The sequence below is a fragment of the Rhododendron vialii genome, chromosome 7a (genome assembly GCF_030253575.1).
Source record: "Rhododendron vialii isolate Sample 1 chromosome 7a, ASM3025357v1".
Lineage (NCBI taxonomy): Eukaryota > Viridiplantae > Streptophyta > Magnoliopsida > Ericales > Ericaceae > Rhododendron > Rhododendron vialii.
Genome location: NC_080563.1, coordinates 2,750,104 through 2,775,107, shown reverse-complemented (window position 1 = coordinate 2,775,107; position 25,004 = coordinate 2,750,104). Strand labels below are relative to the sequence as shown.

The 25,004-nt window shown below is 37.6% G+C and overlaps 2 protein-coding genes across 5 annotated transcripts; both read left to right on the top strand.

Moving 5' to 3' along the window:
• The first annotated feature begins 981 nt into the window (after window positions 1–981).
• On the top strand, window positions 982–12,766 carry LOC131333471 (putative protease Do-like 14). Of its 3 annotated transcripts, none has more exons than XM_058368008.1 (10): window positions 982–1,110; window positions 4,041–4,145; window positions 7,009–7,148; window positions 7,245–7,507; window positions 7,706–7,766; window positions 8,986–9,116; window positions 9,284–9,401; window positions 10,290–10,382; window positions 11,743–11,867; window positions 12,330–12,766. In XM_058368008.1, the coding sequence occupies exons 2-10, from the start codon at window positions 4,070–4,072 to the stop codon at window positions 12,391–12,393; spliced, it is 1,071 nt and encodes a 356-aa protein (XP_058223991.1). In that variant the 5' UTR covers window positions 982–1,110; window positions 4,041–4,069; the 3' UTR covers window positions 12,394–12,766. The 3 variants fall into 3 exon arrangements, with proteins under 3 accessions (XP_058223991.1, XP_058223992.1, XP_058223990.1); XM_058368007.1 differs by lacking the exon at window positions 982–1,110 and adding an exon at window positions 3,638–3,821; XM_058368009.1 differs by lacking the exons at window positions 8,986–9,116; window positions 9,284–9,401.
• LOC131333470 (putative protease Do-like 14) lies at window positions 3,386–24,900 on the top strand. Of its 2 annotated transcripts, none has more exons than XM_058368006.1 (11): window positions 3,386–3,392; window positions 14,667–14,771; window positions 14,878–14,949; window positions 15,149–15,291; window positions 15,384–15,706; window positions 15,946–16,006; window positions 16,722–16,852; window positions 18,407–18,524; window positions 19,238–19,330; window positions 23,886–24,010; window positions 24,557–24,900. In XM_058368006.1, exons 2-11 carry the CDS (start codon window positions 14,675–14,677, stop codon window positions 24,597–24,599), a joined length of 1,206 nt encoding a protein of 401 aa, XP_058223989.1. In that variant the 5' UTR covers window positions 3,386–3,392; window positions 14,667–14,674; the 3' UTR covers window positions 24,600–24,900. The 2 variants fall into 2 exon arrangements, with proteins under 2 accessions (XP_058223989.1, XP_058223988.1); XM_058368005.1 differs by lacking the exon at window positions 3,386–3,392 and adding an exon at window positions 14,200–14,350 and having other exon boundaries at window positions 14,645–14,771.
• The last annotated feature ends 104 nt before the right edge of the window (window positions 24,901–25,004 follow it).

The following is a 25,004-nucleotide window of genomic DNA, read 5'->3' as shown; positions in this document are numbered from 1 at the left end:
AGGCAATTTAATGGTCCAGATTTCATCTTGACAATGAACGATCATATGCTAAATGGTGCCGAGATGAAATATGGCCAATCACCAATCTTTTTTTTTTTTTATCTCTCTCCATTCATTAATCTCAAAAACTTTTCTCGAAATCGAAACGGCATAGATTCTTTGGGTCTCTAAACCCAATCATTTCAGGGATTCCCAATAAATTTTCTCTCAAATTATTACTCTCATTTTCTATCTATCTCTTTTCACTAATTATCCAAAAATCTCTCTCAAAATCAAACCTACAAATCACACAACCCTTGGATGGAAATCAATCTGAACCATTCACTAAAATTGACTTCTGTTTGGGGCCTTCGGGCTGAGACTTCGGTTTATGTCAGTTCGGTTTTTCAAGTTCAGCCCCAAAACATATCGAACCGAACCGGTTCACATCTATTCTAATATCTATTCTCTAATATATAAAGGGAGAGCACCACTTTGGTGTTTCTCTTCTGTTATGTATTTTCCTTTTCCAAAAATTTCCTCTAAAAAAAAACCAACACAATACAAAATAATTAACTATGAGGATATATTGGACATTTTAACCAAAAAACAAATTTGCAAAAAACTGAATTGGTAACTACCCACCCTTATCACCAACCCCCTCAAATCACATTAAAATCTCTCTCTCTCCCTCTCTCTCCCTACTCAATTGCAATTCTGTTTCCTTTCACAATTTCTTGATTTTTGACACAAAATCTGAACAAATGTTTGACATTAAATTGCAGCAGAACTGAATAGAAACTCAAACCCATGGTAATATGAAGTTTCTATTCTTTTTTTGATCCGCATATAAAGTTTCTATTCATTTGGGTTTTGCATAACTGGCTTACTAGAGGCCGGGGCACACGCGATACATGTGCAAATCGGATTTAGACAAAATTACTTCATTTTTTTTTTTGGTCAAAGTCTAACTTGCACCCCAGCCTCTATACCCATTAAGGTCCCGGGAAAAATTAGTGTAAAACCCTAAGAACCCCCCTCTCTCTCTCTCTCTCTCTCTCAACACAAGGGATCCGAACACATGACGCCTCTCTATCGCTGGTTCAATTCCTTCACCAGTCACACGTAAAGGTAGGTCGAAAGCGTTCTTCTTCATCTTGGTTTCAACGTTCAATTACTCGATTAGTGGTCGTTAGTTTGATTTTCTGTTCACAGTTAATCTGTGACTACAGGCTGGGGCGTATGTGTAGGGGGCCGAAATATCCGAAGGTTCACAAGGTCCAAAAGGGGGGATGAGGGTTCACATGCTGTTTGACCCATCATCAAAGCTATCACAGTTCACCTCGGTTGGACCGAAGGATAGACAGAACCACGAGTACTTCACCGAACAATTATAGGCTATATCCGAACGTACGACACATAAAGTCGCTCGGGGTCTTATCGGGCGCACGGGTACGAACTTCCGTTTGTTCGGCTAGGGTATGCTTCGGCCGGGATATCCTACGCTCGGATAATTCGCATGCCGGAAGTGGGTCCCGCCGAACCTAGACGATTGTGGAACCTTCCATAAATATCTACTGATAAGAAAGCTGTCCTCTCAGACATTCGAAGTGACGTCTCTGAACGATGTGACCATTCTGACATCAACCCATGTGGTTCTGAAAGACTAGGGAAGTGGTGTTCATTAACTGGCCCTGCTAGAAGGCGCCAACCGAGCAGAACGTGACACGTGGAAAGTATGGCCAACTTGCTCAGCATTTTACCTCTTTGCCTATATATAGAGAAGCATGACCATTGAGAGGGGGATCCAAAAAATCTGATCTAAAAGAACACTTCTTTTTCTCCAACATATTGTTCTTACTAAACTTCCTCTCTTCACCTACTAATTTAATCATCGGAGCTTCTTCCCGGAGGAACAGCCCCCCTCCGGTTCTGCAGGTACATCAAGATCGGCGTTAGCATACACGGTCCCACATTCGGAGGCGGCCACACCAGAAGGAGCACGAAGGAATCACGCCCCCACAGTATGCAAGTCGAATTTTGATAAAATTTGATCAACCAATAAAAATATTGTACATATTTTGACAAAATTCAACTTGCACACGCATCGTGTATGCTCAACCCCAAGTTTTATGTTATGTCCTTCCCAATCCAGTACTTGTGCATCATTCCAAAAAATAAAAAAATAAAAAATTAGAAAGTAAATTAGATACCCACAAACGGAACCAAACTCATACAAATCCCTATGAAGTTAACATGCATATTACCAATAGCAGTACTCATAGTATTATAGTAAATTAACATGATAAGCATGTGCAAGTTGACCTATTTTATCTTGTCTCACCTCTTCATTAATTTTCACGACAACTAATGTAACCTCGGTTATTGGTCTCTCTCTCTCTCTCTCTTTTTTTTTTTAAATCTATAACAAACAACCGAATAATCAAATATTTCACTCCAGAGTATCAAATATTCTGCCTAATCCAGTTCTTATTAAAAAAAAAAAGAAAAGAAAAGGAAAAAGGTGGAAAAATTAAAAGAGAATGGGAGATTAGCTTTTCAATTCTTATGTTACAACACATACAAATATAAGAAGATGGTGAAGAACACAAAATAGAAGAATACAAACTCCATGGTATCCAAGTTTAAAAAAATAAAAATTTTAAGAATGTCAATATTGAAGACATTGGGGGGCGGTAATTGTTACGGACATAGTCCCTTACGTTTCCCCCTCCTCCACCCTTTTTTGGGGCAGTTAGAAAAAACAAATTTATTACAGTAAAGAATAGAGAAATTAAACATCAGTGCTACCGACCAGCTCCCGGTTTATTGTTTGGGACACGTGATGCGGTTGCAAGTCGAGTTTGAATAATCGCATCGCAGAGAAAGGTGTGTAGTTTGTGGAGTAGGGGATATGTAGTGGGTGGTAACGGTTTTTAAGGTTTTTTTGGGTGTTAAAATGTCCAATATATTCTCATAGTCAACTGCTTGGTACGATTGTGTTTGTTTTTTTAGAGGGCATTTATGGAGAAGAAAAAAACATAACATAGCTTGAAAAAGGGAGACACCAAAGTGGTGCTCCCGGTTTATTGTTTGGGACACGTGATGCGGTTGCAAGTCAAGTTTGAATAATCGCATCGCAGAGAAAGGTGTGTAGTTTGTGGAGTAGGGGATATGTAGTGGGTGGTAACGGTTTTTATAGTTTTTTGGGGTGTTAAAATGTCCAATATATTCTCATAGTCAACTGTTTGGTACTATTGTGTTTGTTTTTTTTAGAGGACATTTATGAAGAAGAAAAAAACATAACATAGCTTGAAAAAAGGGAGACACCAAAGTGGTGCTCCCTAATACTCATCTTTTACAGTTTTTCATGTATCGTTAGTTTTTCTTCAATGAGGGTTTTCTAAACCTTCTCGAGATTAGGGCTTTCAAAAATTAGTCCCTAATTTGTGTCTCAATTAAGGCTTTTGCAACTTATGGAAAGCCAGGAAAGGAAAGGAGGAAAAAATTTAAAATTTTTTCTCTTCCATTGTTTGTTTGGTTAGATGAGAGAAAAAGAAAAGAAAATAAAAGTTTTAAGTTTAATGAATAATAAATTTTTTCAATTATTTTCCTTCTTTCTTTTTTTTTTCCTTCCTTTTCTTTTCTGTAAGTTCCAAACAGAGCCTCAAAGCTTTTGAAAATTAGGGTTTTAAAAATATAGTAGCGGAATTCCGTTCCATGGTAATCTCGGCAAAGATAACGCAATTCTTATATGATATTACTCAGAAAAGATATGGAGATTGATTGCCGGAATTTTAATAGCGTTAGCCCGTGGAAACGTTAATGCTCTGAATCTCAGGGTAGGTAAAAAAGTGGTGCCCAGATTTTTTTTCTTTCCTTTCAATTTGTATGGTTATGTATATGGTACGATTTGCTATGTATGCATCTCCGTATTAAAGTATGATTTGCTAACTTCATGAGTTCATGAGTATCTCAGGGTAGGACGGTTGGTAAAACTCATGAGCATCAGTTCTTTATGGTTGTATTTGCTCTTGTTGATTTTATAATGATATGAACAGGTGCATTCACAATTAGGCGGCATTCTGATATGAAACTGGATATTGATACCAAACGAGCTGCATTGAGAGCTTCTCCTTCCGTTGTCAGTGTTGTGTCGTATAAAGGTACATGATATTCGAAATCACAGAAAATAAAGTAAAAGAATTGTACTTGTCTCATGACTCTCATTAATAGATTAATGATTGAGAGAGAAAAGAAAGAGGAGAAACCCTTGATGACACTAGGAAAGACTAAAGAGAAAAGGAAGGGGAGAAACCCTTGATGACACTAGGAAAGAGAAAAGAAGAGAAAAACTCTAGATCCCCAGTGAAGTGTAAGAACAGTGGAAGGCGGAGAACAAGAGAAAACATGGCAATAGGCCTCCACAAAGAACCGATGCTCTACATCTTTTCCGCCCTCCTCACAGTTGTGACACTGATAACTCGTATATGTAGTCTCATTGTCAGAAACTGCTTGATCACTCAAAACAACTCTCAAGTGAAAATAATGCCTCGCGCCATTGAGTTATTTTTATTCTTCTGAATAAAATTGAGGGGGAGAATAAGAGAAATCATGGCGACAGGCCTCCACAGAGAACCGATGCCTATGTAGCATAGACACAGCGGGGATACGCCACGTATATATAGATGTATATGTATATATATTTTTGTCAAAGTTTAAATTGCAAAATGTAAACAAAACGAAATGGATGACTACGAAATACCAATAGCATTCAAACAAAAGGAAGACATGTTCTATATGAGTGAGTTAATTAAATTGACATATACAAGCTGTACCACAAAATACTAAGATATACAATATATATAAACTACAAGTTCATGTACATTACTACCATAAAACTATCAGTATTATACATAACATACATAACATATAAACTGATCCTTTTTTTTGTATAAATGATACATCAAACGTACATATTTATACCTATTGAGGACTTGTTTTTCATAGGTTTAATTACACTTGAACCAGAAACTTTTGAGTAATAACATAATTACCCCCAAGCAATTTCAAAAAATACATTTACACCCCCATTGTGTCCCATTGTGTCCCCCAAGTGCCCCAACACATTTTTAGCCATGTCCCCGTGTCCCATAACCAACACAGCGATACGGCAACCTCTAGAGGTGTCGGTGCATCATAGACCGATGCTCTACATCTTTTCGCCCTCCTCACAATTGCGACACTGATAACTCTTCTATGTAGTCTCAAAATCAGAAACTGCATAATCACTCAAACAACTCTCAAGTGAAGGTAATGCCTTGCGCCATCAAGTTATTTTATTTTCCAATAAAATTTCATCACATCAGTTCCTTCTTGTTGTAAAATATTCGTCCTCAAGTGTAAAATATTCGTCCTCAAGTTTAAGTGGTCTTGAACACATCTGTCCAACGGATCCAAAAAAAAAACACACATCTGTTCATATTGTCACCGTGTCACATCATTAGAACACCATGATCGGGCTTTCTCTTCGTAGCAAAATCTGATGTGAAATTTCCATCGCCTTTTCCTTTTAGATCTAATGCCTAGATTTGAGCCTATGGGGCTTCGTCTCTGATACCAGGTTGATGTAACTTGAGAAATCGCAGAAACTAGAGAAAAAACTGTTGTGTTATACTCCTATTTAATAAATGGATATATTTTGGGTACATCGGATAGCAGCCTTTTAGATCTAATGCCTAGATTTGAGCCTATGGGGCTTCGGCTCTGATACCATGTTCATGTAACTTGAGAAAACGCAGAAACTAGAGAAAAAACTGTTGTGTTATATTTAAAAAATGGATATAATTTGGGTACATCGGATAGAAGATTGGGAGAGAGAAAGGAAAGGGGGGAACCTTAAGCTTTCACCAAGGGGCCTTCTTCACCCAAGGTGAAAGAGGAAAGAAAACAAGAAAACTTTAGATCCTTAGGAAAGCAGGAAAAATGGGGAGAAGGAAGAGAAAACATGGCCACAGGCCTCCACAAAGAATTGATGCTTTGCACAATGATACTAGTAAGTCTTATTTATACTCTCTTTGTCCCTAATTAAATTTCCACCTTTCCATTTTGAATTGTCCCAAAATAAATGTCCACTTCTAAGAATGAATGGGTAAAACTTGGCAAAATTCCTTTTTTGCCCTTCTTTTGAAAATTGAACTAGGAGTATTAGTGTATTACCCGCCTTTTTTTTAGTTTTTTCAATTTAAGTTTGCTTCAAACAAATTCTGCCGACAAGTTTTTGGAAGGATCTGGAGAAGAGAAGTCACCACACGCCACAAATTATGCCGCCAAGTTTTTTGAATTTAATTGCACTAGATTTGTCAAACTCACGAGACTTTAATTGAGGGGCATTTTTGGAAAACAAATGTTTTTAGGGTGTAATAATGTTGTCTACTTAAAAAGTTGGATTCCCAATGGTGGACATTTAAATAGGGACGGAGGGATTACACTGTAACGAAGTAAACTCTTAAACCATAAACTACACACTTGCTCAAACGCCCCTCTTGTAAATTTAAAATATCACATCGCTCCATCAATTTATTTTTATTATTTTGCCTTTAAATTTGCATGTCATCATATACTAAGGGTGTAAGAAAAACCGAGTGGACCGACCTGGCTGGAAAAACTGACCGAATTTTTCAGTTTACAGTCGGTTTTGTGAGGTAAACTGGCCTGTACGGTTTTTAATTTTGGAAATTTTTGGTTTTTCGGTTCGCTTCGGATATTTAATTCAATAGGCCGAAATAGACCGAACCAAAGCACTTATAACTAAGGACCTACGGGCTAGGGTTAATCCTAGCCCAGCTGTAGCATGAAACCCTTCCCGTCCCCTCTCTCACCCTCCTTATTTTGTTAACATTACTAATAGATGTTATTGCAAGACACGATTTCATTTCATTATTACTTGTTTCTGCATGTTTGTACTCGCGAACATGCACCGTAACATGTAGCATATAGTTATATACACATATTTATTGTGATGTTCAGGTGGGAAGATGATGTTTCCGGGTTCTGGGACTATCATAGATTGTGAGGAAGTCAATGGAACATATACCAGTACCATTTTGACTTCTACTACGCTCCTTGGGTCATCTCCCGAATCAAATACTTTACAAGATGACATAAAGGTGGTTATTTTCTCTTGTTATAAAAGAACTGGTTTCCATATGATATTGCTTAATGTTTTTCAATTAGCTAAAAGAATTGCCTCTCTATCATTGTAGGTTAATGTGTTTCTAGCGGATGGTAAATCATTTACTGGTTGTGTGTCCGCTTATGATTTTCATTTCAACATTGCGACCATCTGTATTACATCTGATGTAGCATTGCCTACCGCCTGTCTTAGACCTTTGGATGTTTCCATCCCCATATATCCAAGTGACTGTAATTCAAACTCATTTAGACTTGGTAGTGGAGACATGGTGGTTGCCATTGGCCGCTTTTGTGGTAAAACACATGAGCTCATGGCTGCTCCAGGAAAATTCAGGTACACGGAATAATTATACTTTGCACACTGCAATTTTCTTTCTCAACTGCGAGTATTTAGACGTTTCTTACAGTTTGCACAAACAGGTCTTGACTTTATGAAAAATTGTGTACCAAAATATTGGTTTATTTTCTTTTAATCATAGTGCTTGTAACTGCCTTGATGATAACTTACACTCGCTCTCTTCTCTTTGTGTAGGCCTAAATCTTGCAAGTTGGATTGTGTAGAGCTTTTGAAGTCGACTTGCATTATTTCGAAAGTAATAATTCTACTCTGTTTCCTTCGTTTTCCTTCTCTTATATCCATATTGTTTTTTGGTTCTAGATTAGCGGTGAATGATTACAAGACTTAATGCATTAGTTTCTGATTCTGATTGCATTAGTTTCTGATTCTGATTATTCTTGTTCATCTCTCTATGGAAATTCCAAATTCACTATTTTCATCCAGGAGATGAGGAAATCAAGTATTGTATTTCTGTTTTATTCTTTGGGAAATCCCTTTAATGTTTAGAGTATTAAGACCAAGAAATACATACAAGAGCAGGTAAGAAAAGTCCAGGAAGAAGTCTCAGGTCATAATACATTTGTTATAATATATTACCAAACAACAATTTTTTTGTTGATATGCATGCTTGATGTAGTGAACATTCAGGGGGTGTTTAGTCAGATTATGGAGACTGAATATCGAATTATAACTTCTAGAAAGCAGTTGTGGGATGTTTGTTGCTCAGATTATCAAAATCACTTTGGAAGATGTGATTATTAGAAGCTATAATTTGCAGATTATTGGGAATTTGCCAAATCCAAGCTTTTAGATTGTATGTTGTGATTCTTAAAGATGGAAAAGCTCAGATATCCCTAACCTCCAAAATAATTACACGCTTTACTCAATGTATGTATCTACATATCTCTTTGTGTATGCATATCTCTGCTATCCCCCTCTCTATGACGTTATTGGATAGGTCTTGTGGAATATACCTTTATATATTATATACACGCACACACATTTGCCTCTATAAATGTTAGAAACTATTGAAAACTACTATTAACTTGTACTTGTGCAATTCTTTTTGGCACCGGTACTCATTAGAAACTGTTCAGAACTTGTAGATTAGGTGGGGAAATGTAGATTAAGTGGACATTTTGGTAGCATTAAGCAGATTTTTTGCGTGTCGTAACTAACACTTCGCTGCTGATTAACAAGCAATCCCACTGCTGTGACAAACTGGTTTATACCTTCCGTTACAAGTCATAATCTATAATCGTTACAGCTAGAGTCTTTTAGTTGGTTCTAATTGCTGCACCAAATAGATACTTTGGCTAGTCTACATGGTGGAGTGCAATCTATCCCTAAAGTGTGTTAGAAAAAATTGACGCATACTTGCGTCCATTTATGAGTTAATGCTATGTGCTCTTGGTTTTATTTGAGTAGACATGTATTTATTGCAATCTTTAAACCAAAAGTTGTTTTTTTGCTAGAGTGGTTTCGGAGGGCCCCTTATAAATTGTCATGGAGAAGTAATTGGAGTCAATTTTTATGACAAGATCTGTACCCCTTTTCTTCCAGTCAACATAGTTTCCAAATGCTTGAGGCGATTTAGAGAAAATCGGTATGTTCCAAATCAAAATAGCTTCCACATCTTTATTTTGCTTATTATGTGTTTCTAAATGTCCTCAATTCCATGTCCACATCTGTGAAGTACCTACCTAAAAATTGTCTTACAGAAAGGATTATGAAGCATTCTTAGTTGGTCTAACAGTTTGAATTATGGCATAGGAAACCCTGTCGACCTTGGCTTGGCATGGAATTGACTAATCTCTATACAGCAACTGTAGGCAAATTGGACAAAGTTTTCTCAAAGTTCAATATCTCCGGAGGCTTACTTGTGAAAAAGGTATGTTATCTGCGCTACACCTTGTTTCAGATGGATCCTGCTTCTCTGAGGACAAGTTCATTTTTTGAATTTTCAAATTTGCAATGAAGGAAAATACAAGAAAATTTGACTGCCCATCTCAATGGCGTCAGAGCAGCTGGAAAGTCTAGGACCATATGAAATTTAGGTCTCTTGTTTCAACAGTTTCCTTCGTTGAGAGAATGCCACGATGTTGGCACAAAGGCTGTGAAGTATGTTTGATGTACCATTAGGTTGGGTTCACATGTTAGGGTACATTGTTCTGCAGTCACCTTATCTTATCCAAGTTACCATTTCAAATATCCTCCCATTCCTCGGTGGATGTTTAGTCCTTGCTAGAGGTGGAGCCATGCCATACTCGTTTTAGCAGTAATGATAGAAGTTTTAAGAGCTTTTGGAATGGTTTATATGATACAGGTTCTGCCAGCAGTATAATGCAGTGATGAACTATTTGGTGCTTAATTACTTTTTTTGCTAAAGCGTGTATTGCTGTCTTACAATTGCTGGCTAGGCTAGAGTTCCAATTTTAGGTAATTTGATCAAAATAGATAAACCTTCCTGCGTTAAATAAAAAAGGAGTAACTATTTCTTAGTAAAGTTTTTGTTTCTTGGCCTTAAAATTCCAGCCTAATTGCTTGCTTTGTTGCCTCTGTGATCAAATAAAGATTTGTATGTCATTCATGGTTTTGAAGTGTGTGATTGGTCAATAAGTATATCTTGTAAGTGGTTTAGTATATATAATGAGGATTAAGCCAAATGTGTACACATGCAAGAGTGAATGGATGTATGCTTGCATGTAATGTCTTTCTTAGTTGAGACATTCCTACTTATTGCATACTGCACTACCTAATATTTCAAATTGTCGGCCAGGTTATAAATGGGTCCCCTGCTGAACAAGCTGGAATACTCCATGGTGATATTATTGTTCAATGTGGGGAAAAGGAGGTTCAAAGTTCTTTGGAGGTATATCACTTTCATCATTGTCATTCTTAGGGAGGAACTATTTGCATTATTGAAATAGCTTATAAAGGCTCCTATGTAATACTTCAATATATAGAAGTGCCCTAAAGCCTAAAAAATGAGGGAGAAAAGATAATCTGTCACCATGTTTTGGTTTCCTTTTTCTTGTTGCTGTTATAATGGTGTTTATAATGTTTTCCTTGTTTGGACTATGAAAAATCAGCATGAGTGTCTAGACTCCAAATTTTGTTGAATTATCTTAAAATTCAAGCATTTTTTAAGCAAAAGAAAAAAATACATAGTTTTTTTTTTGTTCCAGCCAGTACGCCCGGTGCAAGCCCTGTATCGTCCGGTATAAGCTGGTACGCCCAGTACAGACCGGTATTTGGGGCGGTACATAATACTTATGTGTACCAGTTTATGTCTGGTACAGTATGTACTGGCCGGTACGGAACGGAATTGACAACATTGATTGTAATATTAGTACCAACAGCAAGAAAATGGTCTTAGGGGCATATAATATCAGGTCAGTGGCAAGTTTTTTGGAAATAGATAACATGGGACATAATATTTGTTGCGCTGGGCAGGATAGAAAGAAATGTAGGAATCATAGTAGCTAAACACCTCAAGGATAATGTTGTAATAGTTTTGAGGATGAAGGAAATAAAATAAAGGTGATTGGTGCCCTACACACTGCAATTAGGATTGGATGCCGATATCAAAAGGCAATTTTGGGATGGAATGGATTACATAATGCAAGCTATACGCTTCGGAGTGAATGTAATTACAAGAGAAGATCTCGATGGTCAAGTAAGAAACAATCAACATGGGGTACAAAAGGGTTCATGGTGGATTTGGATTGTGTGATGAGAATGTGGTTGGAGAGGGCATTTTAGAGGACACGGTAGCTTATGATTCTATAGTAACCAATACTTTGAAATGAGAGAACACTTAATTAATATTGAAGTCAAATAGATACTTTCTTGTTAGAAACACATACCACCGAATATGTAAAGATTGCAAAGTGATCCTTGGAGGGAACATCACAACTGAGACTAACGGTAGTACTAGATATTTATAGAAGTTGACAACATAGAACGAGAAAAGATATTAGAAACCGAACAAAGTAGATGGTCAACAGAGTCCTATTGGCGACTGACCTGCCCGAGTTCACCTTCCGCCTAGGTGTGCATCTAGACGCGCTTTTAATAATTATGCACCCAGTAATAACTTTTTTGTTTTTCCAGTATGAATCTTTGTGATTTTTTTTTTCTTTTGGATTTGTTTTTCTCCTAAAATTACTCGTTTACCTCTTTCGCTATTCTCGTATTGTTGGTTTAATCTTTTTTCCTCTTGGTATTAGTTCTATGAAATCATATGGGAAAAGGTTCGGTTAACTGAGGAGGTGGTTGTGTTAAGAGAATCAAGTGCTGCCCGTTTGAATCTTAAAGTGTTTGTTGATGAGACCAGCCCAGATAAAGTGAACAGGTAATATTCTACATGTATTTGTATCAATCTTTAACCTGGTGTGGATTCATGTGATTTTTTTTGTCAAACCAAATTGATTTGTTCTTTCCGTTGTTTTATCTTTGTATTTGGGATGAAGGGTAGAATTGCACTGCCCCCTCTACATTTTAATGTTGGTCAGAATGTCCTGCTCTCACGTTTGGTTAAAGCAATACCTCTCTACGTATTTAAAATATTGACAATTTGCCCCCTCGTTCCGTGTGAAATTCACTCTTATTTTCAAGTCATGGAGCGGGAAATTTTCGAACTTCAATTACATAACTGCTCATATAGAAAGCGTAGAAGGGAGATTTACCTCGCATTGAGTCCAAATATTTATTTTCTCAGTATTCTGTTAACTTTTAGGCTTAATTTCTCTGCCATGAGGTTGTATACTTTACAAGTGATTTATTCTGTTTCTTACCATGTAACTTGTCTTCTTAGATGGCCGGTCCCTGAAACATTCAAGGCTTCGGTGTTAATCAAAAAAAGAAAAAGGCTTCTGTGAAAAGAATTCGACGTTGGTAATATATCTCTTTTGCAGTGGTGTTATGTTCGAGTTGGAAATGTATGACGTAAAACTAACCAAATCCACCTGTGCTTTTGCCAGCATGATGATTCATGTGATGTCTACTAGGTTTTGCTTTTAAGTTTAGGAAGTAGGAGTATCTATTTTGGGGAGATTTGAGTAGAGGGTCTGAGAATGGAACTTGTTTTGTGGATAGGTTTTTAACTGTTTTTTGTTTATGGTTATGTTGTAACTAAGTTTTTTAGCCTTACAAATTCTATTTAGAACTCATATTGTACCCTTAATTTTCGTCGTAGTAACTTATTATCACAGGCGGAGGGTAGTGGGGTTGCCATGGCCCCACTTATTTTTTCGGAATTTTGCGTTCTTGTTGGATGTTTAAATTTTGTCATTAGTTATACGACATAACTTTTGGTCCCATGTTTTTTTTTGGAATTGATACTCACTCCCCTTTTTGTCTTTTAGCAAAAAAAAATACATACACTTTCAACACTAAAAAAACAAAAAAGGGAGTGTGGATAATAAAAAAGATAATGTGAATATCATTTTTTTTAAAGAGAACTTGGGCTTACTAGGATTGTGATGAATTCGTACCCCCCTCTTTGGAGTGAGTAAAAATTGCTTTGTCAAGTTAATTTGTTTCACAATAGGATACTCTAAGATCTTGGCTAAAAAAATTTACTGTACGTTATTGGCAATTGAAAAAACAGAGAAAGATTTGATAGAGAAATACTATAGAAATCAATTTTGTCCACGGTCCACTTATTCTCCGACGGTCCGACCTATAAAGTTGATGAAAGTCACCCTCATTTCTCATTTTTTATTGGCTAAAACCCTCGTTGATTTTTTAGCCAATATCATGAGAATTACAGCGACACCAACATCAACTATGCGAGAGTCTGCGAGAACTAAACCAAGAAAACCCAACTACAACCAAACCAAACCAAAACCAAATCCAACTACAACCAACTTAGGAATAGCCTCATATTGGGGAAGAAAGAACAAATAGGGAAACAACCTCATATATAGAGGGAAATAAATCATCAAGCCTTGTCTTTGACAAGATTTGACTCCTTGACCTCTCATTTGGAAGTGTAGGTGGCCAACTGAGCTAGCCTAACCTCACTCAAATTAGGATGATTAAAAAAAAAAAGGCGTCACTCAAATTTAGTGAATCTTAATTTTTGTTAAAAAGATGAGAATAATGGTGCTCGATTACCTTCAAACACAGTGAACAAAATTTTATCCAATAGGCATAAGCGATTTGTTTCCCTTTTTCTGTTTTGAGGATAATCCATTCCTAAAATTTACTACTGTCTTTTTTTAGATCTATTTCCAGAGTCGATTTCTATCCCCCCCCTTTTCTTTCTTTTTTCCATTTTTTTTTTTGGAGCGGAGAGAGATAGAGAGACAAATAGGATGGAGACCTTGTAAATTGACATACATTATTTATCTTTAAGGGAAATTTTACCTTTCATGAAAGTGGACCTTGTTGATTACATTTTGTTAAGATGAGAAAATAAAAATGCCAAAATGGGAAAATTTAGTTTATATTGAGAAAATGTATGAGGGAGAGTCAAATGGAGGACCCAATTTATTTTACATCACACGACTGATTTGCATGCGACATGGAGATAACCAGCATTAACTTTCTTACAGTAATAATATTTATATATATTCTGAAATTGGAATCAGGGATTCCAAATGATACCTTGTAAACCGACCCGGTTCAGCAGAAAGAGCCTCCTTTCACTTATAAACCGTTCGGCCCCCACTTTCTTCACCATTTTCGGCTTTTAGCTACTATCAAAATCCCTGATCGGACTTGGGCTGCTCAAACCACCAAACTCATCCACCATCGAAGAAGACACAGGGCAGAGACAGAGAAATCGTAATCGTAGACCATCGAATCCCACCTGCAGAAGGAGTTTCTGAGGTATGTTTTTTTTGAGTTCCATCAATCCCTTCCGTTTTGGATTTCCTAAAAATTAAACACTCAAATTGCAGAAATAATTGAAATATTTACCTGAGCGACGATTTGGGAGATGGAGTTTGTTTTTTGTTTTCGTTTAGCTGCTGAATAGCTTCTTTCTTTTACTGTCAAAGCAGGTTTGCTTTCTGTTCTTTGCGTTCTGTAGATTTCAATTTAAGTTACCAGAAATTGCCGTCTTGACAAGTTTGGTGGGGGAATCAGTTGTTTTTTTTGATCAATTTGTTTGTGGGTTCACAGAGAATCAATTCCTAAACCTTAAACTACAACATGGCTCCCAAAAGGACAAGGCTTGCTGGTCGTCGGGCGATACAAAAGATGAAAATTCATATGGGCCCATGGAAAGGGAGACACCCCGAATCAAAGGGTAGGTAAAAAAAACTTTTATCGTTTTGTGATTTCTGAATACACCACTACCGGGCAGACTTTTGGGGAGAAGTTTGACCCATATGTATATGCTAACATGGTCTTAGATATACCTACCGAATTCAAAGGAGCTATTGTGGATGCGTCTGCTGCCGTTGTCAGTCTTGTACCTGATGCTGGTAGGTATATACCACATTATTATGATTTGCTTGGTTGTTCTATATGTTGCCCTTCGTGTATGCAGCTGTACTGATATGTCATCTGGACTTTGCTTATTTTGTGAACTCTACCAATCGATAGTACTGCAATACCAGTTTTCATATGCGTGCTCGCATGTTAACGTACACACACAATACTTATATTTATGTCAACATCCAGGTCCAGGTGGGGAGACAATGTTTGCGGGTTCTGGGACCATTATAGCATGTGAGGATGTTAATGGGACGTACACCAGTACAATTTTAACTTCTGCTACTCTCCTTAGGTCTACTGAATCAAATGATATACAAGAAGACATTGAGGTTGTTATTCTTGTTATAGAAGTACTGGATACCATACGATATTACTTATCGGTTTTCAATGACCTAAAGATATTGCCTCTCTATTATTGTAGGTTAATGTGTATCTAGCGGACGGTAAATCAATGAAGGGTCGTGTGTCCGCTCATGATTTTCATTTCAACATTGCTACTATCTCTATCACATCTGATGTACCATTGCCTACCGCCAGTCTTAGACCTTTGGATGATTCGATCTCCATAGATCCCAATCACCCCAGTGAGATCATTTGTCCTGAAGAAAATGAGATAGCTTCCCAATCGTTTCAGCTTCATCGTCATTCAGATTCATTTAAAATTTGTCCTGGAGACACGGTTGTAGCCCTTGGCCGACACTGTGGTGGAACCCATTCCCTATGGACTGCTCTTGGCAAATTCAGGTACAAAATATAGACTTGCTTTAAAGTTACAGTTTTCTTACTCGACTGAGTGAATGTAAGACATATCTTAGTGCATGTACAGTTTTGCCAAAATCAGAACGTAAGAGTTGTACAAAGTTCCGAACTATGAAATCGTATACCGTTTCCATTACCTCTATATTGCGTTATTTTTCTGTTGATCACAGTGCCTGTAGTGCCTTGATGATTACTTACCCTTGCTCTCTTTTGTTGCTGTGTAGTATTGATCGTTGCGGGTTTGACTGTAAAGAGCTTTTCAGGGCGAACTGCCTTATTTTAAAAGTAATAATTTTACTCTCTATTTCCCGCCATCTCTCATGTCTGTATTGTAGTTAATGATTGGTTTGTGGTAAATGATGATATGCCTTTTTGTCTTTTAAATTTTGTTGGCATGCTCTGCATTTAAGGGTAGATGTAGAGTAGAGGTAAACCTTCCCCGCTCCTTGCCCTTTGTTGGAATGGAGTTGGCAATAGTTCAATAGGGTTAGGGAGGGATTTGGTAATTCATTCTAACCGCGTTAGTATTCGGCCTGGAGTTGGTATTTACCATCAAAACCCGCCCGAAGTCCTATGATTTATATAATTTCATAGTCTACATTTAGGCAAGAGTTATTGAATAGAATGTAGATCATGCATGGTGAGGTGCAGTCTGTCCATGTGATATTGGTTTTATTTGAGTAGTTAATATCTCCATGCATCCGTCTAATATTGTTGGTCCTTTATGGGAATCCAAATTTATGAGGGGACATGCAGTTAATGCACCCAAATTCAAATTCAAAGCACTGATTCTCAATATTACTCCTATTTTTTTCCCACTTAAATATGTGCATTACCATTTATAAGTGATAAAGCTGGGAAAAAATTAGAAGTTTTTTGCTTTGACTTTTCATAATTGACATATATTTGGGGTCATCCTTGAGTGGAGTGTGGAACCATCATCTTGGGAAATAAGTATGTATTTATGACAAAATTTCAACTAAAGATTCTTTTTTGCTAGAGTGGTATTGGAGGTCCCCTTGTCAATCGTCATGGAGAAGTCATTGGAGTCAATTTTTATGATGCTGACTGTACCCCTTTTATGCCAATCAACATAGTTTCCAAATGCTTGAAGCGATTTCAAGAAAATCGGTATGCTTCATATCAATCAAATCAACTTTGCTGGCACATCTGTACCTTTTCTTATTATATGTTGCTAGATATCCTCAATTATTTGCAAGGACAGAAGCAGGGAATTGGCTGTAATAAGGGTAATAATACCACTCAAAGCAAAAGAAGCTATACATCACTTCAATGGTTTTTTCTAAAATATCTTAAAACCCAGAATATGAAAACACCCTGTCAAATTCATGAAACCATTTTTTTCCTCAAATAAAATCCCTCTCATTTTAGGAGGAGAAGAGATTGTAAGAGGATTTAAGAGGCCACAATTCTCAGTTTTTAGATTGTTCTAATGCCTGTAAATTGAGCAGTTTCTACAACAATATCACACGGAGTAGTTCTAAAAGCACACGTTTGGTTTCTTTCCATACTTGATTTATGGGAAAGATGAGTGTGATAAGCAATAAAGTAGGTGCATTTAAAGTAACCCAGTGAAGTTGGGGGGCCCATTTCTCCTGTGGACAGCCCAAGTTTCTCAGATTCAAAGATTTATACCATACACATTGCATAATATGTAACACCCATAAAAATGCATTCTGTATTTTAGTTGAATCAAATTACTTTGATTGGAATACTTTTATTGAGATAAGGATAAATTTCAAACTAGCAGTACATGTGCATGTGTGTGGCAATGTGTAGGCTGGAAATGGAGCTAATAAGAGACAAAGTAGGTTAGCTTATGGACATGTGTCCACCCAAGAATTCTTCTTGGTGTCATTATTCTTTATACAAAGAGGATGGTTTGATTGAAGTTGCGGGGGGATAGGAATAGAGAAGTCCGAACAGGGGAAGCAGCCAAGTATGCAGCCGAGTATGTGACCTTGTGCTATTTATTGAATCATCTGAATTCATTGTTGGAGTCGAGTTATGTGGAATATATTGGGGCTGGGTGCCGTGGTACTGTTTAGTATGTGACCGAGTGAATTTGCCTATTGTGCTAACAGCCCGAGAAGCCTCATAATAGGCTGGATGTGGCAGGTGAGGCCGGTTACTGGTCATATACTGAGGGGGACCTAATATGAAGTCGTATTATGTGAATTGTTGTTGACTCCGTGTCCCTAATGTCTCGTTATTGTGAGCATATCTATTCTCGTCGTTTTGTATACTTCCTAGGGGTTTATGTTGCACGTTGGCATCTGACGTGAGAGTGGTAGCAGGAGACGGGCATGTGGAGTTTAGGCCTAACTTATTTTATTTATTCTCAGAGAAATGTAAACACTATTTTCTAAGCCTTTGAATTAGCGGCAGATTGTTGTCTCTTGGTTAAAACTTTGATTATGGAGGTGGTTGTGGAACCGGGTCGTCACATAATAGATGGAGTGGGAGGGGGGCATAGCTCCCTATTGTCTTAAGGTAGGTCTGTCACTGATTATTTGTCCTCTCCCTCCCCCGTACTCTCCTTAAAACTTAGAAGGAGAAATTGACTGGAGAAGGATCTCCTATGAACTAGCTGCCTAATAAATGATTTACGGAAACTGTTATGAATATGTCTTTGAGTGTCCAATGGTTTGTGTCATGGCACAGGCCATCCCGTCAACCTTGGCTTGGCATGGAATTGACTAATCTTTATGCGGCACGCATAGGCAAGTTGGAAAAAGTTATCTCAAGGTTCAATATCTCCAAAGGTGTACTTGTTGAAAAGGTATGTTCTCTGCGATACCTTGTTTTAGATGGATGCTGCTTCTTGGGGGCAAATTCTAATTTTTGGATGTTCAATGGGATTACGAAAAAAATACATCAAATTTCACTGCACATCTAGAATATTGAGGGTATTGGTGTCAGAGTTGCTGTTGAACCTATTATTTTGGGCCATATCAACTTTGATATGTTGTTCAACCCTAAGTACTTGTCTAGCAGAATGATAAGCATGAAATAACATGTAGCAATTATTTATCAGTTTAATGTTGATATTTCCCCTTGCAATTCCATGCTAATTGCTTGGTTTGTTGCCTTTGGTGTTTGATAAAAAAATTTATGTCATTCATGGTTTTGAAGTTTTTGATTGATAGATATGATAAATGTCTAAATTGGTACTCCCTTCGTCGCATAGTACTCCCTCCGTTTCTATTTCTCACTTTGAAATATAGTAGTAAAAGTTATTTATTTGGAATTGTTTTAAAAATCGCAAACATTATTCTTTGACTTTTCAAAAGAGACATGCATTTTGAACATCCGGAAATGGAATGGAGTACCAGCAATTTGAGACGGAGAGAGCATTTGTAATATGAGGATAAATTGCAGAGTGTGTCTTACTGTTGCGTGGATGGATGTATCCATGCGTGTAATATACTTGTTAATTGATATTTTCTTAATAATTGCTTACTGCGCTACCTAATTTTCAAAACTATTGACTAGGTTATAAAAGGGTCCCCTGCTGAACAAGCTGGAATACTCCGGGGTGATATTATTGTTCAATGTGGGAAAAAGTATGTTCAAGGTTTTTTGGAGGTACATCACCTTTTTCATTGTTTTTCAAAGCTTCAAGATAGAAATGCCTTGATTCGTTTGCCTTTTTCTCTTGCATTCATTGCTCTTACAATTCTTTTGGACTATGAAATATCAGAATGACTATCTTCATCCTCATTATTGTTTACATTATCATTGCCATCAGCAACTAGCATATATAAATGTCATCCCAACAGATTAGGTGCAGAATATCTATTGATGGTTGGTCAAAGCTTGTCTGAAATCGATTAATTGTCGCCTCCAATACTAGTATATGAGCTTGGGTGGCCTCCACTCATTGCCAATTGGTTTTGAGTTGATGCTTTATAACCTATTGACATGAAGGGGAAAACCGGCAAGTGATACTTTAACATTTTGTCCATGTCACCTACGGATTAGGATTAGGAACTATCGGAAAACTTCTTAAGTTATCTAATTTGTATCAATTGATTACATCTAAATCAAATTACACGCGTGCACAAACTTTTAGTGGTAATATACAATGTTTTAAAAACCGGACCGGTAAGCAAACCAGAAAAGGGACCGGGTGGATGGGTCACCAGTTCAACCGCGGTCGAACCGGAATCGAACCGTGATGTCATAATTATATAAAAATAATAATATTAAAAATAATTAACTAATTAAAATGAGCATATTAAAAAATACATGTATAGATAGCTTAAGAAAACAAAAGTGCCCTTTGTTTTTTTGGAGTGAAAAGACAAGGTGTTGGCCTAGAGAGCATTTCCGGACATTTTTTTGCTCAATCCCACATCGGTGGGAAGTAGAACAAGTGGTGCTTTTTTGGTTCTATAAAAAGATTGACAAGGCTATTGATGGTCAGATCCCTTTTACCGCTTCACGCGTCAGCGTGACAGCTGTACAACATTAAAAATAGTTCAAATTTATTGCCACCGGGCTGATTAACCCGTAACCGGTTCAGACGGGTTAGCGGTTTGACCGCTAATCCGGAACGGTTTTCACATTGTAGGCCAGTTTTTGAAATGAAGCGGTTCTGGGGTTATTCCGGACCGGACCAAGGGCCAGTTGACGGCCAACCGGTTGAACCAGCCGGTCCGGGCCGGTTTTTAAAACATTGGTAATATAGGAGTGCTAATTATAAAACTAGCAACAGGAATAGTAAAAAAGTCGTAACACAGTAGTAGTAGCAACAGCAGCACTTTAGCAATAATGATCTTAATAGTACTAAGTGTAACATTTGTGTTTAGCAATAACATTGTTTTTGTGATAGTGGTAGTAGTAGCAGCTATCATAATAACTATAGGGGTAACAAGTATAATATTACCAGTATAGGGAAAACAACAAGAAAATGGTCTTGGGGTTGTATAATATCAGATCCGTGACAATCTTTTTTCAAATAGCTGATTCCAGAAGGCTTCATCTGATGATTTAGCATGAACTCTCAAATTTTGTGGATCATACTTTGGCGGCGAGGTGATTTCGCAATTGTTTGAGACTTTAGAGCAACTCCAAAGAGATTCTTCATCTTAAACCAGATTCAATTCGGTTCAGATGCAGGATATGTATCCAGAAGTTTTCGAAACTCAATCCTAGATGATGGAACCGTCAAAGATTTGACCATTTTGAACTCTGTCACTGTCAGTAACTCACAAGAGTCCCTAACGAATGAACAATTCTGAATTTTACTAATTCAGATTGCCCTTTAACTTTTTTTGATAAGTAATTCAGATAGCCTTTAACTAGTAAAGTCAAAGCATGATTTCTAAAAGGTGTTTATACTTTATACGATGTTGTACAATGGTGGTTGTAGCTATAACCATTTAATTAGTGCACACCCGGGCTTGCAGGTACGAATTAGTTAGCATACCCTTAATTATGATCTCTCCCAACTACATGGACACCCGCCTGGAGGAATTCTTCCTACTCATTGGTCCTGTCCCATTCTCAGTGGTCTCCATCCAAAGGAAGACTTTCCTACTCATGGGATCCCCAAGGGAGTCCCCTATCTTCTGGGGCTTCTACTTAGAAAGAATCACACTTCTCCTCTCTCTCAAGCAAGCAACAATCTGGTGGCATCGCCCCTAGGAAGGCCGCAAAGCCTTCGGACAACGCAGCAATCTATCGCGATCATGTGGAGGACTTGTCGCTTGGAGCTGGGGACAAAGTTCATCGGATCTACTTGGTCCCACTCGCGGGTGATGGAGAACGCTGAGGGGTGACAATTGACTAGGGGGAAGGGAGGTAGCATATAAGAGTCACAGTCCAAACTAGAAGTGTCAAATGGGCTGTGCTCTGCTGGCCCGGCCCGTTTATTTTCGTGCTTAACCTTCATGTCATGACTATTTTTACTAAAATTACACACTTAGCAATCAATAAATTGGTTCTATTATTACCAAATTGTGCATTTTAGCCATTCAATTTTAGCTTTTCCATTGGAGATGCTCTTAGGCAGTGAGCAAGTGCAACTTCACACATTTTCTTCACCAATTAGGCAATTACCTTATTTTTTCTTTGGTCTAATTTATTTTACCATTTTTTCCTTTACTTGGTTTCATTAAAACTACATACCGGCACGCAACTTCTTCTTTGTTTTTGAATGGCAATTTTGTTTTTTTAGAATCTTTGAAATTGTTACAAAGACCGAAGGAACAAGGATTTGATGGCATCATATCCCTAGATCTAAGAACAACCGGCACACAACTTCTTAGCGCTATCCTATTAAATTAAATACATATACATAACTAATAGAACAAAACATTTTTTCCACGGTTCAAGAAAAATTTCCAATTCCCGTGATGTGCTCGTGTTGTGCCTATGCTTGTGCAGTGCCCATGCTCGTTCTTTCTCCTACTCATTCTGTGGGCCTCAAATTGCAGCTCGGCCCACCTATATATACCGTGTCATGTCGTGCCGTACCATGCCGGACCTCTAGTCCTAACACAAGGCCAGCCTTAACTCACAATTTGATTTAAAACTCTTATAAATACAATGCCAAAGCCCCTTATTTATAGGCTAGAAACCCTAATTAACATAAGATACTAGAGTCCTAATCGTAAAAGGCAACAAAACAAAAATCGGAAAGGGCAACTCCATCCATATGGAGTAGCACCTCATATACAAGCCAAAGGAAGAACACCAAGCGTTCCATCCATTACCTATTTGAGGAGGTGGTGACTTCAGTACTCATTACAATATTATTGCACATTTCTCAAGAAGAGCTCTCTCCTCCTTGCCCAGCCGCCCAGGCCTGCCTCCTTCTAAGCTCCCTAGGGTGTTTGGTTCCTCATCATTCACCTCCTTGTGATCTTGGGCATCAAGAGTGACCACTCTGGTTACCCCATCCAACTTTCCCGCATCCAACTTTCCCGCAGTGGTTATCAAGAGGAAAATTGGGTTAGGTTGGTTTAGCATGACTTTTTTGAACAATATAACAATTGAATCATAGTTTGAGTCTCGTACCGTACTGCCGAGAAGTACTGGTTTGGCCCAAAAACGGTACACACAACGTCCACTTCCGTTCCGGCTATTATACCGGACTATTTCGGTGTTTTCCGGTTGTTTTGGCTGGTTTTGTCTGTACTGCCCCTATGCTGGATTCCTTCCGGTACAGCTATAGCCATTTAACAGAGGGTTTGAAGTTTCTGAAGGTGGATTTGTTAGAGAGAGATACCAAAAAAGGCTGCAGGTGCTGGAGACGACTGAGTAAGTTGCAACATTGGGCAAGTTGGCCGCCGAGATCTAGACTCTAGATTGGTTATAGTTAAGCTGCAGCTACAGGAGACGACGACTGAGGAAGTTGCATCGTTGGGCAAGTTGGCCGCCGAGATCAAGACTTTAGATTGATTGTAGTGTAACTGTTGGATGAAAATCAAGCGGTAGGAAAGCATCTTTTGTCAGAGCTTGGAGAATGTGAAAACGGATCTCAAAGATTATTAAGTACAACTTATTTCTATCACATAGGTATATTTCTATCACATAGGTAACCCTTTACTTTTTAGATTTGCCAAACCCCAAGCTATATGGAGTATTTCGAATTATGCAGTTTCATTTTTTATATAATCTCTCTTATTGATATAGGTAGATTGATTTTCGTAACAATGTACTACTTATAGCGATAAATCTGAAATACCGTAGCAGTGACAAAAACGGTACGCTCTCCGGTACAAGATTGACCACTTCGAATTGAAATGAATTTTTTAGGTAGTTGATCCTGGTCAGGGGATTTTGTTCATGTCCCCGTAGTGTAGATTTCAATTACGCTTTAGGTATTGCCTGGTCACACTACTATCATACTTCAATCAAAAGAAAATGACAAATTTTCTATGAGTTATCTTTCCTTCGAATGGTTGGGTGCTTAAGGCTTCCTACATGAGGTGCCTGGTGTGGTAATAGGTTGTCAGGTAGATGATTGTGGGCCCCATGAAGTGCTTGAGTGGCCGCTCTGTCTCCTTGTTGCCAAAACTGTTTTGCTTATCCAGTATGAACCTTGTATTTTTTCTTTTAGTATGTTTAATTTATTTCTCTCCAATTCCTCATTTCCCACTTCACTATTCTCTTGTTGTTGGTTTGATATCAGTTCTATGATATAATATGGAAAAAAGTTGGGAAGTCTGTAGAGGTGGTTGTGGTAAGAGAATCAAGTCCTGCTCCTCTGAATCTGAAAGTGTTCGTTGACAAGACTAGCCGCGATAAAGTAAATAGGTAAATATTTTGCTTGCATGAATTGTTTTATCTACATATATTTTTTTGGATCTTTAAAATGGGTATGATTTCGTATTTATTTTTTTTGTCAAACCAATTTGTATTCTTCTTTTGTTTGTTTTATCTCTGTATTTGTTATTGAGGTTAAATTGCGTTGATCTCCCTGTATTTTAATGCAGGCTAGAATGTCATTCTTACGCTTTTAAAAAATATTCCCCATTAGTGCTTGTAAAGTCTCCGTCATTCTTATGCTTTTAATCCATGCATTATCCCTCGACATATTTAAAGTGTAAAAGTATTCCCCATTAGTCCTTGTAAAGTTTCCCTTAGTATTCTAATCTTGGAGGAAAATTTTACTAAAATTTTAATATGTAGCTTGAGTGTGATGTGTAAGTGGGGGATTTTAAACTGTTTTTTACTTAACTCAGATTTATTCCTTCATTATTGTAGAAGTTGTTTTCATTTTTCTCTTCCATGAGGTGGTGTTTTTGGTAGGAGGTTTTTTCTTCCATTCCTTTGATTTTGTACTTTGACTTGTTTCCTCAGATGGCCGGTCCCCAAGACAATGTGGCTTAAAATACTAAATTAAATGGCTTCTCTGTGGGTAATATGTTCTTCCTGGAATGGTGTTTTGTTGGAACTGGAAATGTATGAACATAAATCCTAGGCACTGTTGAAAGTGATGTCTGCTTCGGGCACATTTAACTTTGTTTTGCTAGATAGTACGATTTTGTGTTTGGGAGATTTGGCTAGAGGTCCCAAAAATCGAGCTTTTGAGGGTCGGACTGATGGATGATGTTTGTAGCCTAATGCCCAGTTGTTCCGCTTATGTTGAGATATTTAAAGTACGGTACTATTTATTTTCTCCAAGAGTTTTCGGCTTTCTTTCACTTTGTCGTGTATAATTTCAGACTCTTGATGTTCATCTGGCAGTTCATGTAACCAATTGGGATAGCTCAGTTGGCCAGAATTTTTGTTCCTCGCTGAGAGGTCA